The sequence below is a fragment of the Natator depressus genome, chromosome 13, assembly GCF_965152275.1.
Source record: "Natator depressus isolate rNatDep1 chromosome 13, rNatDep2.hap1, whole genome shotgun sequence".
In the NCBI taxonomy this organism is placed as follows: Eukaryota; Metazoa; Chordata; order Testudines; family Cheloniidae; genus Natator; species Natator depressus.
In genome coordinates, this window is record NC_134246.1 from 17,056,748 (window position 1) to 17,071,571 (window position 14,824).

The 14,824-nt window shown below is 45.3% G+C and overlaps 1 protein-coding gene across 1 annotated transcript in view; it reads left to right on the forward strand.

Annotated features, from left to right (window-relative positions):
* The first annotated feature begins 204 nt into the window (after positions 1-204).
* Positions 205-14,824, forward strand: part of PTGIS (prostaglandin I2 synthase) — a 29,880-nt gene continuing 15,260 nt past the window's right edge. Inside the window, exons 1-6 of the mRNA XM_074969607.1 lie at positions 205-367; positions 3,230-3,353; positions 4,321-4,499; positions 8,611-8,754; positions 11,558-11,712; positions 12,979-13,160. Of these exons, the coding sequence (XP_074825708.1) occupies positions 291-367; positions 3,230-3,353; positions 4,321-4,499; positions 8,611-8,754; positions 11,558-11,712; positions 12,979-13,160 (861 nt within the window). The 5' untranslated portion in view covers positions 205-290. The remainder of the gene's footprint in view (positions 368-3,229; positions 3,354-4,320; positions 4,500-8,610; positions 8,755-11,557; positions 11,713-12,978; positions 13,161-14,824) is intronic.

Consider the following 14,824-nt stretch of genomic DNA (forward strand, 5'->3'; position numbering starts at 1 on the left):
GGGGGAACCGGCGAGGGGCAGCCCCTTGCCAGCCGGGCTGGAGAGCTTCCCCCAGCGGTGGGGACGGGGGGGCTCTGCCCCCGCGCTCAGGGCTGGAGCCAGCGCGTAGCCGGCAGTGGGGCAGCCTCCCACGGCTCCAGCGGGGCTGGTCCGGCCCGGCCAGGAGGGACGGAAGGGGAGGAGACCAAGGCAGCTAAGAGTGAGGGGCTCGGCCGGCCGGCCGGCCACACCGGAGTGGCGGTGACCGAGGCAGCGGCTCCTCCGGCGGGGTCCCGGCGATCAGCCGCGCCATGTGCTGGTCTCTGGCCGCCGCCCTGCTGGGCACCCTGCTGCTGCTGCTGCTGGCGCTGCGCTCCCGGCGGACGCGGTGAGTGACCTGCCTGCACCTGTGCCCAGAGACAGGGCAGCCCGGGGCAGCCTGCGTGGGCGGGGGGAGGGTCCCCCAGCGCCCGGCTCCAGTGATCGGGGTACCGAGACCACGGTGACGGGCGCGGTGTGGCCCTAGGTAAACAGAGGTCCTGCCTTGCCGGCTCTGCTCCTGCCCATCGCCGAGCAGCTGCAGGTGGACCTGGCCCCACCGTCAGCAGGGGATTGGGGTGGCTACACGCGGATGGGTGTCCGCGGGGAGCAAGAGGGAGCTCTGTTCTCAGGTCTCTTCTCCAAACCCCATTGAACCATCATAGGCCAGAACCCCGGTCACTGATGGGTTGCAGGCTACAGCAGGTGGGGTGGGGTGTGTGTGTATGTGGGGGGGGTTTCAGTCTTTTATATACCAAATGCCGCCCCCTCCTCGCTCGATAATTTCGGGCCCTGGCGCTGCAGTCCCTACTTATGTAAATCTCTAGCCCGAAACCAGTGGGGTCTGCTTAGGGGTCACTGTGAAAAGAGGAGCAGAAAGGAGGGGGAATGAATCCCGTGAAAAAATATGGATGAAGGGAAATATGAATACATAGGAGAAGGGGAGAAAGGAAAATAGCGACTGTATAGAGCATGGGCTTGCGCCAGCCTCACTTTTAGGGAATGTTATTTTGTCCTTAATAAGTTGCACAGGATTCCCTCTAGATAGGAAAAACAAGTTTTAAAAACGCTTCTGAATTATTCCCTGGGGGAGGAGTATGACCCATAGGTTTAAATGACAGTGGAAAAAAAGTTTGCAAACTCAGACTCCTTCTACAGAGCTGTGAATTGATTCACGTTTTCAAAACCTTGATCTCTGTGAGATTCACCCATTGCTAGTTATTGAGCCAGGGCACCACCGATTGGCAATCTGAATCCGCTGATTAGGATGGGCACTGCAGTAATCAGTCGAAATCAGAGGAGATTCCATGTTTAATGGGGTTTGTGTAAAATCCTCTCATTCTGAAAGATCCCAGAGTGTGGTTTGAGTTGCTAAAGACCCCAATCTCAAATTTGTTTGGCTCCACATAGGCCCTTCTTTACACCCCCTTGCATTGTAACTAATACTTGGCGTTTTGAAAATGTTCCCTGGTAGTTATTTCACTGTCATTGGGTCAGACTGTCATTGGCTATACTGGTGGTGTGAATCTGGAGTAATTCCATTGACTTTACTTCTTTACACCAGTGATAATGAAATCAGAATGTGATCCTGACCCTTCAAAATGAAGGCTGTAACAGTGTTCAAATCCCAGCTCCTCGAGTGGGTGACCCGACAACAAGTAACTGAGGGTACAGTATTGGATTTGCCTTGCTCAGGGAACCACATGGGCACCTCATGCCATCTCTGCTCCCTTTGAGTTGGCAGGGGAATTAAAAGGACAAGATTCCTATTTTCCTTCCAGAAGTTCCAAACAGTCAGATTCCTGCCAATTTTCATATCCTCGGAGCAATGAAACCTCAAGCGAGTTTGTGACAACGGAGCAATCTGAATGCACAGGCCTCAGGTGCTTATGCACTCTGGGTTTGTTTAGGTTGCCCTGATATTTTAACAGCATGGCAGCCCTCATTTCGGAATTGCGGTTGTTTTTCCAGTATCGTAGGGATCTTTCAAGGTTGACAGTGCTCAGTTTACTGCATCCCATTGTGCCTTGGTATTGCAGGATTGAGAATGTACCCTATACGTGTTGCTGTAGAATTATGATTTATTGTTTTTCCAACACCCCAAAATGTGCTCGAGTCTTTACAGAACAGAGCATGTTTGCAGTGGTGTTGTAGCCGTGCTGTAGACCTGAAGAAGAGCTCTGTGTAGCTTGAATGCTTGCCCCTTCCACCAACAGAAGTTGATCCAGTACAAAATATTACCTCACCCGTCTTGTCTCTCTTAGAACAGAGTATGGCAGATTCCTGGTCTAAAGCACTTAGAATCCAGAACCAAAAACTGCAGAAGTAAGGGGAAAGGATGTAACATTTGCCCCCGTATATCTTTGTCTTGTCCTTAACACGCTTACCTTTTGCTGTGTAGACCTACCCCAAAAAACCACGTGGCTTGCCTGTTCCAGCCGATTCAAGCTGGGCTCCAGCCCAGGCCCAGAAGTCTACACTGCAATCAAATAGCCCCGCAGCCCGAGCCCTGTGAGCCCAAGTTGGTTGGCACGGGCCAGCCGTGGGTTTTTCTTTGCTGTGTAAACATACCCGTTGTGGTATATATGTTATTGACATACCTAGCCTTAGTCTGGTGAGTTACAGAGGCCATAGCATAACAACTTTAAATCCTAAAATTTCAGTCCTTTGTCAGTTTGCAAGACCCATAGGATTATTTTAATGCACTTAGGTATTTCCATTTAATTTCTTCTTTTATATTAGCTACATTAGAAAGAGAATAAACCCACAAATTAATATCTTTTTGTCATTAACGCTTATGCGTACTATTATATTGTTTAACCAGCATAAATCTGAGATACTTCCAGTAAATTAAAAAAACCCAACAACCCACAAACCCTTTGTTTGAGCTGCTAACTAGTCCCCACTCCTTTATGACTCAGGATAGTAATGACAAGTCCTTTTGGGGCTTACGTCTTTGGAGCCCTGGAGACATAAAAAGATTCAGATTGGGGGAGCCAGAATGCAATCTGGCCATAGAATTCTATTCATGTGGTTTTCCAAAGCATGGTTGATCTGTGAAACAAAGCAAGGTGCAGATGGTAATGTCGTTTCACACTGACACACCCATAACATGCTGGAATGCAGGAGTTTAAGTACCAATAGTTATTAAGTAACTGTAGGGCAATCCTTCCACAGGGCTTTAAGAGCTTTTACCGATCTTTTTTTCCAGGCTACCGAGTGAACCTCCACTTGACAGAGGCTTTGTTCCTTGGCTGGGACATGCTGTGGAATTTGGAAAAGATGCTGCCAGCTTCCTGTCTCAAATGAAGCAAAAACATGGAGATATTTTCACAGTAAGCGCCCGCTGTGAATTGCCGGTGCTGCCGGGGTTTAACTCCAGAGGGGTGCACAGTTCAGCTGTTCAACCAAAAGCAGCCCAGAAAGCTCTGTGGGAACAGCTTTGAGAGGATGCCACAGACCAGCATAAATATCAGCAAACCTTTCCTCTTCTCTCCTGGCCACTCTGCCTCTTCCTTCCCCCAGCTACAGTAAGCCAGCCTGGAGCTGCTTTTAAACTAAACAGTGCATGAGCGGCTTTATTTTAGAAGGTTTTAACATCACCTTTCATACGTACCACAGAGCAGCTTCATTTTTCATAGCAACATATTTTCCCCATACCTGCATTAGACTACACATTGGTGTCTTCAGTCTGTTCTTCTTCCTGTAGGGGCCCAAACTTGATACTTCAGAGGAAGGTGGATGCCCTCATAATGTTGTACAGTGTTGGGGGGTGAGAGGAAATGACCTTTGCACCGTTAAAGTCAGTGGGAGTTTTGCCTGAGTGAGGAGTGCAAGGTGGGTCCCTTAACTTGTATAACTACAGGGGATGTTCAGAGTCATAAAATTTTAGGTCCTAAGAATCCTGAGCCCAGATGTGTAACTGTGACCAGGTATGCTACCGTCTTGATCAGTGACTTTCTGTGTTTCCATGGGAGCATGGGAGTTTTTCAGACCATCAAATATGCAGTCAAAATAACATTTTGGAATTATTTGCAGACTATTGCACCTCAGCTGGTGTAAATCAATGTGCCTCCATTGAGGTCAAAGGCCTTGCACTACTTTGCACCAGCTCAGGATATGTGCTCAGCTGGGAATAATGAAGGAAAAGGACTGTATCTGAGTAAATGGACTTATTACTGCAGATTTTGGCTTAGCAGTTGTCCCACTGTTTGGTAATGTTTCACATTTTTAATGTATTATTGTATTCATTAGGCTAATAGACCCATTAATTTTTTATTGTGGATTGTTTTTCTTCTTTAGATCCAGGTTGCTGGGAAATATATCACCATCTTGTTGGACCCTCACTCATATGATTCGGTGCTCTGGGAGTCAAGTTGTCAGCTAGATTTCAGCAAATATGCACGCCTTTTAATGGATCGAATGTTTGATGTCAAACTGCCTGACTATGACCCCACTGAGGAAAAGGTCATGCTGAGATCGTGAGTATGATACAAAGGAAAATTTGGGCCAGTGTCTCCAGTTTGTTTTGGGATATTATTTTCCAGTGAGAGAGCCAGGCAGTTCCACCATGGAGGTGGCGGTCCTGGTATCCAGGACAGCGATACTAACCACAGTGTAAGTACAAAGCAAAATGGAAGGGGATAAGACCTGAGGTCTATCTAGATTTTTCCCAATGAGTCACTCAGTAAGGATGAAATGACAACGGGCTAACTATCCTAGATGCCTGGCTTCGAAATACTAGAGATGGGTGCACTAGAAAGATGGCTAGATCTTAATCTATCTTTGTTAACTTTAAAAAGAAATAGCCAATAATAGCCCTGGTGGGTTTAAAGTGTAATGTGGTGTGGCAGCAAAAAAAGGCTAAGGTGGCTTGGGGTTGCACATGCAGAGCAGAGAGGTGATAATCCCTCCATGTATGGCTCTAGAAAGGCCATGCCTGGTGTACTGTATTCAGGGCAAAGCACCTCAGGACTGACTAAAAGGTAGAGTCAATTGTTTGACTACACTTGTGGTCCATTCTTAACAATGTTCAAGAGACCAAATTACCAAACGTAGCCAAATTCGCTGTCTAAAGACACAGCAGTACAATGCAAAAAGGGGATATATATACCCCTCCTTCTGGGAAGCAAATTCTCACACTGTGTTCACCTTACACAAAAGATGTGCTTCACAGATACAGCTTCAAACTCGATTGTGTTTATATTATGGTTGTTTCCAAGCTAAATGCCCCCTATATGTCACTTTAAAGCTTAAGTTTAACCCACTAGTTTGTGCCAGCTTTGTCCTTGGTGCCTGAACATAAGAACGGCCATACTGGGTCAGACCAGTGGTCCATCTAGCCCAGGATCCTGACTTCTGACAGTAGCCAGTGCCAGCTGCTTCAGAGGGAATGAACAAAACAGGTAATCATCAAGTGATCTACCCCCTGTCACCCATTCCCAGCTTCTGGCAAACAGAGGCTAGGGACACCATCCCTGTCCATCCTGGCTAATAGCCATTGATGGACCTATCCTCCATGAATTTATCTAGTTCTTTTATTAATCCTGCTATGGTGTTGGCCTACACAACATCCTCTGGCAAAGAGTTCCACAGGTTGACTGTGTGTTATGTGAAAAAATACTTCCTTTTGTTTGTTTTAAACATACTGCCTATTAATTTTATTTGATGACCCCTAGTTCTTGTGTTATGAGAAGGAGTAAATAACACTTCCTTATTTACTTTCTCCACACCAGTCATGATTTTATAGACCTCTATCATATCCCCCCTTAGTCATCTCTTTTCCAAGCTGAAAAGTCCCAGGCTTATTAATCTCTCCTCATATGACAGCTGTTCCATACTTTTTGTTGCCCTTTTCTGAACCTTTTCCAATTCCAATATACCTGGCTATACTTTCCCGTATCTCATTTTGAATACTACATTCCAAGTGTTAATGAGCTAAGCAAGTATTCCCTCGCTGTACTTAGTACAAAGTATTCATGCATCTTTGCTGTGGAAAGTTTTCTATTTTATAATGCCAAAGCTAATATCAGCTTTGCAAAGTGCTGTGGGATGCTTGACATGGGTGAAAAGAATTGTGGGAAGAGCATAGTACATTCAGTTACCATAACTTCCCAACAACCATATATATATATATGTGTGTATATAAAACATTATATTAATACCATGCACATAATACCTATTCATGTGCTGTGTACTACACCAACAAATATGTATTGGCTAACATCAGTATGTGAATCATGTGGGTTAACTGAAGGGGCGCACAAGAAAAGCAACAAAGGTTATAAGGGGACTGGCTAGAGGGATTAGTTTATAAGGAAGAATTAATACCATGCGGGGGAATATAGATAACTTGGCGAAGAGTCCTCCAGGTTATGTCTGGGAGCAAACCTCGCTTGTATATCAGTCTTGCTTTTCAGCCAGGCAGCGAATGTCATGTTGACCTTCGGCGCTGAGTCTGGCTGGCACGGGGCAGAGCAATGCACGATGTGTGTATGGAAGGAGAGGACCTAGGGAGTTCCTGCATGTCTCTTGTACAAGCAACAGCACGGCGTCTCTCTCTCTCCTCATAGCACGAAAGAGAGCTCTTGGAACAATGGGCAGGAGACATGCGTGCGCTGATGGGGACCGGTGGGAGTGCGTCAGTCAGCTGGAAGCTCTAGCCAGCAGCAGAGGAGCTGCACTAAAGTGGGCTCCACAATGCAGTGCCCCCAACCCTCCCCCTGGTGTCCTGCCCTGGATATCAGGATTCACGTGGTAGAACCAGCATCAGGAAAAGTTTCTGGTCTCTCCTGCCAGCCAGGGGAAGATTTAGACCTTCCGAATTAGCAATGCCTGTCTCACACTGTCTGGACATCACAACACTTGTACACCAGCAAATGTTGTCCCAGCTCTGAAACGGGTAAAAATCATCCTGAAGCAATTACAGTTACTTGGCGGGAGACAGTAATAAGCAGCAGAGCCCTGGGGCTGTCATTATTTTACTCTCCCTGGGTATTTTTACATCTAATATTTTAAAATATTAGAGAGATTTAATGACTTCTTGCTGTGTGATAGTAGCGAGACATGTTTAAACCCTTTAAATAAAAGCGAGGGAAGCAACCTGGCTGGAGATAAATATGCTGACCACATAGTTTACAGTGCACATCTGATGGAGCACCGGCAGCGTGACTGAAAGCAATGAACAATCATGTTTATGCTCTAATGGCATATAAATGGGACAGTCTGTGGTCCGAACTTCTGCTTTACCAATAGATACATCACACCGAGACATGAATGGCTGAAAATAGCTTTTAGGTGCACTCCCCCCTTCAGATTATTTGTTTCCCAATGGAAGTTTTAAGGTCTGGGAGATGTTGATGTGAATCATTCAGACGTGTGACCCTCAGTCAGACATCGCCCTCCAATCTATAGGTTTAAAAATTGTTGGACTCTCAATTGCTAGAGGGAGTGGCTTGACCTTATTGTGCTGATGCAATTTACAAGGAAATGGGGTTTGGGTAAAACCAGGCTGGTTTCAGATGATTTATTCTGCAATATTGCATTTGCACATTGGCTGAGGGCACTGATATTTTATGCCATGCACTTTCTTTATTGCGGGAATGCTAACATTATGTTACACTATGTTAGCACTCTGATGATCTCCCCGAGATTGGAAAGTTAGCAGGTTCATTTGTCCGTGCGCCTCAGGTAGATTGGTCTGAGCAGCGTAGTGTTCTGAATCAGCAGGTGTAAATCAGCACAGCTTCTTCCCCTAAAAGGATTGCTGCTGCAGTGCTGTGCAAGCCGCCCTGAGAGTCCTAGGCGGGAAGTCCCAGGCTGACAGTGCGCTAAGGAGAATGGCCCATAATCAGTCCCTTGGAAACCATTTGAGTAGCACGAAAAGAGCAGTGGCTCCAGTGTGGTTAATGAAGTCACAGAATGGCTGCTCATTTTAAGAACCATGCTCCATGTACTAGCATCATGTAATGCCCAAGTTCCAGTTCATTGGAAGTACAGCGTAAGAAATCCAGTAGCCACTGTGGAAAAACGTTATACTGTCTCAATCAAACCTCTCATCTGACCAGTGGCTATCACTAGAGGCAAATCCCTGCTAGATGTCATAGCGAACTGGCCTTTCTTTTGCTAAGTCTATAACAGCCACTTTCCCACACAGGAGTAGTTAAGGCACTTAAAATAAATCTGCATAGATGGCATCTCCATGTTCATCACTTATTCCCTCTCAGTGGCTTCTATCCCAGAACATGGGTCCAAAGCAAAAAGCCAAGTCCAACCTTCAGCCTCACCCCCCAAATGTTGGGGAGCGTCCAAAGTATCTTAGAACTCTGCAGCTGGTCTCACTCTCCATAACGGGCAGCAACAGAATGCAGACCAGGCTACTTTACGGTGCCCTAGTGCAGCATGGAGAATTCTGTCCAGCACTTTCCCCTTTGCCCAGAACATAGGTGCTTGGGCTGTGCAAGTGACGAGGTTCAGACACCCAGGGATGCATGTGATATAAACAGGAGAGACTTGTCCCTAACTAAACACTGATTATAGAACAGTAAGCCTTATACATGAAGGTGTTTCACAAAGTAACTTCTGTTTCTACAGGGCTCTGCAAAACAAGAACCTTCCATCCCTCACTAAGGCGATGTTCTTCAACCTTCAGACCCTTCTGCTTTCTGACCCAAGCAATCTGAGCCGGCAGTGGACAGACGAAGGCTTGTTTCATCTCTCCTACAGCATGATGCTCAGGTAAGTGCTGCACTATAAAGCTTCATCCCTTGGGACTGGAAGGGGAATGACATCACAGTCAGCTCTTCTCCATTTTTTAAAAATTGTGACTCATTTAAAAAACAATGGATGTTTGCACCAGACTTTAAAGATGCAGGGCCTGCTGTCGCTCTCACACTGGTGTCAATAAGGAGCAAGGGCACTGGAGCCAGTGAGGAGACACTGGTGTGAAACTGGTGTACAGCAAGAGCAGAATCAGGCCTGCACCATGCTATAAAAGTGCAGGTGTCGTTATTTGATCACTATGAACGCTGATTTTTTTTAAGCATATCTAATATTTTAAAACTTTAGTCACTGCTGCCTTGTTTTGCCCTTTCTTCTTTCCAACAGTCTGTTTGAGGGGCAAATGGACTGATGTTTTTTATTCATGAAGGGATGGGGAAGAAGCAGAGTGATCTAGTAGTTAAAACTCTGGCCTAGAAGTCAAGGACACTTGAGTTTGCTTTTCTAGCTCTGCTTCTGACTTACAGCATGACCTGGGACAAGTCACTGTAGGCCCAAAATTAGGTGCCTAAATAAGTGGCTTGATTTTCAGAGCTGCTGATCACCCACAGCTCTACCTGCCTTTGGGAAGCCAGGTTTGAAAATCTTGGTCTTACCTGTGTTTCGCTTTGCCCATCTGTAGATTGGGGGTAAGAACACTTAACCTGCCTTACAGAAGTGATGTTCATTGACATGTAGAAAACAAACGGCAGGGCTTGCATGGAAAGTTCTATTGCAATGCAAAACCAGGGTCTGCTTCTGCCAGCCTTACTCCTAATAGCATCTTACTGCAGGAGTTAGTGTCATTAACATTAAAACTGAGAGGGCGCCAAACGGGGAAATGAAACAGTGACGTTTTCTTTTTACTGAAACCCCGAGAAAAGAGACGTTATAGAAAAGGAATATTTGGCTCATGACTTTTTTTTTAAAGCAGTTTAATTAGGGTTGATGTTGCAAACCTTACGTTAAATTAACCCCCTCTGTGTGCCCGAGGATATGCAAAATCCAACCAGTGGTCTATGGAACTGACCTGCAGTATGGACACTCGTACTGTACATCCTACGCCGTCAGAAAGCATATCTAAGGCATTGGTGTTGCATTAAACATTTCAGTGGCACTTATAAGTTTACAGCACAGCAATGTTCGGATTGTAAACTGTGGAGGGAAATATTTATTTGTTTAAAAACAATTATATCCAATAGAATACACACGCACGCACACACACACAAACACACACAATGCCACACGATAGAATATTGGTTTGCTTTTTAAAAAACCTCGGAGATTACACACAAAATAACTACGTTAAGAGACTATTATTAAGGTTGCAAAGTCAAGCATTCAAAAGTTAGGAGATACCAGAATGAAGGGTTCCTGTGCAATGTTAATTCGGCCTCCTGGTGCATATGAATTATTATTATACTGCCTTTAGTAACATGACCACATACTATTTTTCCCATGGGATCCCAGCCTCATTCAGTAAACAGGTTGGACCTGGTGTGGGGATGAATTAGGGGTGTGTATGAAGCAGGCTGTTGTCTGTAGGCCCCCTGCCTCACTTGTTGCAGAAGTTGGAAGGTGTATAATTAATGAGAAGGGATTTCAGGAAGAGAAAGGACCATCTCATGGTTAAGACAATTGAACGCTGCCCTGGAGAACTGGATTCTATCCCTGCCTCTGCCACAGAGTTCCTGTGTGATCCTAGGCAAGTCACTTCAACCCAGATGTTCATAGCTGGTCAGTAGTGATGTGTTCTTCTCTTTCTGAGGATCCATCTTGATGCCTGGGGTTTTATTTGCAGAAGAGCTGAGCACGCACAGTTGATCTGTGCTTTGAACACATAAAGTGCTATGTGATGCTAAGTACTCTGAAAAATCAGGTCATAGTCATCACAGACTGGGAACCCAAAATTGGTAGAAACTTTTGACCATAATCTCTGTGCCTCAGCTCCCAGTCTGTAAAATGGGGATAAGAGCCTCTCCCCCATTCTCCTCACTGGGCAATGGTGAAGATAAGTTAATTAATGTTTGTGAAGGACTCAGATACTATAGTGATGCGCATCATAGAAAAGCCTAGGAGGAGATTAATAATTCTATCTCCAGAGCAGGGTTTGAATAGTATGCAACAAATAAGGCCTGGGACCACACACTGAACAATGAGGAAAAAACGAAATGTTGAATAGCTGCTCATTAAGTGAGGGCCACCCATCCTGTGCACTGAATGAGGGAGGGAGCCTGTGGAAATAATAAATGTGATCATGTAAATAAATGCAGTACAATAAGTGTGCAAATTAAGGTTGCAGAGGCAACCTTAATTCGGATGTTTCCTAACTTTTGAGTGCTTGACTTTACAACCTTTTGTGTGTGTGTAATATATAAAACCCAGGGGCCTTTAGTGTGAGCTGGATTAGACTCTAGTAAAAATATGCAAACAGGCATAATCAGATGCAACAAATTCTATATAATGTTGGACTTTCTAAAGGCAAATCTTTCCATGGAAAGCAAAGGGAAACAGATGCAAAATAAAATATCAAAACTCTATGCCATTATCCTCTGTCTTAAGAAGTAACTGTTGTTGCATATGTCATCTAAAAAGGTTTCACTATACATTGCACAGAGCCTTTTAATTACATGTTATATTAAGATTAAAATACTAAAAACATTGGGCGAAATCCTGGCCCCTGTTCAGCTCAACGGGAGTTTTGCCCTTGACTTCAGTGGAACCAGGGTTTCACCCATTGCATTTTAAATACAAATGTATTTTCCCTCTTTGTTCCAAACAGAGCTGGATACCTGACCCTGTATGGCAATGAAGAAGAAAACTACAATGATCCTTCTTGCCAAAATAAAGACCGGGCCCATTCTGCTGAGGTCTACAACGAATTTTATAAATTGGACCAGCTGTTGATGAGCGCTGCCCGCTCCACGCTAACTGCAGGTGAGTGCCTGTGGGCCAGAAAAAAACATCCACATAGACATAGGGCCACATAGTCAAGCATGTTAGGCATGCAATTATACACCTAATTGGTAGGTACAGTTCATGCAATTGCACATGCAAGTCAAATCATATAATATGCCATTTGCATGCACCTCAGACACTTAGGCCAGTTGCAAATGCAGCTGGCCATGTGTACTATGCCTCTACTCCCTGATCTGCACAGGCTTCCAGTTCATTTCCAGGTGCAATTTAAAAGCTCTGGCTTTAACCAATAAAGTCCTGAATGGTTAAGATCCTCAATACCCTAGGAACCTGCCCCTCTTTCCCATGAGATACGAAGGCACCTGAGGTCACCAGAGGCCTTCCTTGCATTGCAAGAATGGGACCAGATAAATTGGCCATTGTGTTTCCCTTGTGTGACACTTGGAGAAGTCTGCACTGGCCCTGCATAGTCTGGTGTGGAAGGTGGTGATGGCACAGAACAGCAAAAGGGCCTCCAGATCCACATACTGTGGCAGGAGTAGTGGCCAGATGGGGCTGTACGGCAGCTCTGCCCCTGCAATAGGGCTTGGGTTAAACTTCCCCAGCTCACATGGAACCCAGTTACCTAGGCTTTCTGCTGGGAAAGAGAATGTCAGCCTCACTGGAATATCAGCATGTCCACATGGAGTAGTCTGGGGTATAAGGGTTTGTCTAGAAATGTGTTAGCTGTGCGTGCTCAATCCCATGCTTCTAAGTAGGCAGCGTGTTTTTAAACATGACTGTCTACACCCGGGGCTAAATGGGGTTCAACAGCATGCTAATCAACACATTTTCTAACACGACTCAGTTCCCAGTGTAGACAGTGCATGGGAGGAGCATTTCTGGCAGGGAGCTGTTGAACACCTCACCGTGGAGAGGTCTAACTGTTCCTCATTCCCAGCCTTCTTATGGATTTGCTTTTGACCTCTCCTTCCTCCAGCACACGTGATTAGAGTCTCACTGCTGGGAATTGCTGAGAGCACACAGGAAATGACCATTGCTCTGGAAACCCCCTGGAAATTAAGCCATTTAGGTTGGAAGTGATTTCTGAGCAGGGCCCTACTTTTACATAGGAGCTATTCTAGAAGAGCAAGTATGGGCAGTAGATGGCACCATTGTGAACATTTTAAGTTCCTTCTATCCGTGTCACTTACACTTTGGACCAGGAGTCACTAGAACTGGTCAGCTGCAGTGTCTCTTAATAGTTATATTAATAACGAAATCTCTGCCTTTGTTTATGTGCAGCGGAAAAGAAGGAAGCTGCCAGCATCAAGGGACATCTCTGGAAGCTACTGTCTGTAAAAAGACTGAATTCCAAAGCCAACAAAAGCCTTTGGCTAGAGAGCTACAAGCTGCACCTAGAGGAACTGGGAGTGGATGAGGATATGCAACCCAGAGCCATGCTGATGCAGCTCTGGGCCACACAGGTAAAACCATCTCAGCTCTTTCAGGGAGATAACAAGATGGAGAGAAAGCTAGAAATTGGCTTAGGACTAACAATAATAATACTGATTCCACTAGAGAGGTTGTGATGCCTCTGGAAAATACCAAAGAAATTCTAACTGCACGGAGAAAACGTCAAAGGAAATAAAACACCCACATTGATTTAAAGTAATATTGCGGCAAAGCCAGGGCCAAGCTGTGAACTTCCTCATGGTTGTTCTGAACTGCAAGACAACAGCGGGGATAGAATATTGAGCTTCCTTCTCCAAAAGCACAGGTCTACACCACTTGAGAGAAAGGAGAACCACAGGATTGTTAGCAGTGTAGGATCTGTACACACAGTGGAGTCATTCTGATTCCCTCCAGTTGAGGGCAGTGGTGAACATATGCACTAGGTCAAGTCTGTTCATTACAAATTTTAGTTTCTTAGAGGCACAAACACAAAGATGCAGGTCCCTCTCCTGCAGTGCAGGGACTTGGCTCTGTCTTTAATGTACCCAGCGTGGCAAATTTCACCTGCAGATTGTCTGGTCTTTCAGCAGTGTTTCAGGACAGTGGGTGATCACGAATCCAGCACCGTACCAACTGCAAAGCTGGCATGCCATCTTTCATTCACTGTGCGTGTGATTATTCATTGCTCTGAGGCCCTTTTACCGAGGGCCAGATGAACTGCAATACCCAGGTCCAATATAGTGAATGATAGTTGCCAGGAAACTTTAACTGTGATTTTTACAGGATTATGCCTGAGGCATTTGGATATTATCAGTGAGACAAGTCATGCGAATTAAGCCTAAATTGGTTCTGTGCATATAAATTCTATGGGGCAAATCCTCAATTGCTGTACATTGTTGTAGAGCCATTGATATCAGTGGAGCTGTGATAATTTATACCAACTGAAGAGCTGCCTCTATCTGTGTGTAAGTGCTAGCGTGCAAAGACTGTGTGTGAACTCATTAAACACAAATAGGAGTTCACAATTTGCCCCATCTATGTGCACATTTCCTCATGCACCTGCTGGACAGGTACATAATGCAAATCACCACTAGGGGGTGGTGTATGCTGTATTTTAAGACGTGTTATTGTCCTTGGCCAAGGTGCTGTTTTCCCAGGAGAAGTAATGCATACTGTCTGGCACGGATCGCAGATGACATCTATCCTCAGGCATTTCCAGTTCACATTTGATCACATCTGACTTCCTGAGCAAGGACCTTTTCTAAGCAGCTGTAGTTTCAGGCCTTCTTAAAAAAACCCAATTTCTCCTGTGTGTCACCTAACAGTCTGAGGGATCATTTTCACATCCCAAATCCAGAGATTTTACTGGAGACACTCAAACAGGCAAAGCTTCAGATCACTGTGCAGCTAGTGAAAACCACAGCGTAACTTCAATAGAATCCTAACCAGGATAGGAAAAAAATACCCATATGTTTCTTGTTTCTTCATGACTAAGGCTATGATTTTGTCATGGATATTTTTAGTAAAAGTCATGGACAGGTCACGGGCAATGAACAAAAATTCACGGAAGCCGTGACCTGTCCCTGACTTTTACTAAAACCATCCCTGACAAAATGGGGAGGGAGAAGTGTCCAGCACCCTGCCCCACTGCATGCAGTGGCAGGGAGCTGCGGCCCCTCACCCCTGCCCACTGGCT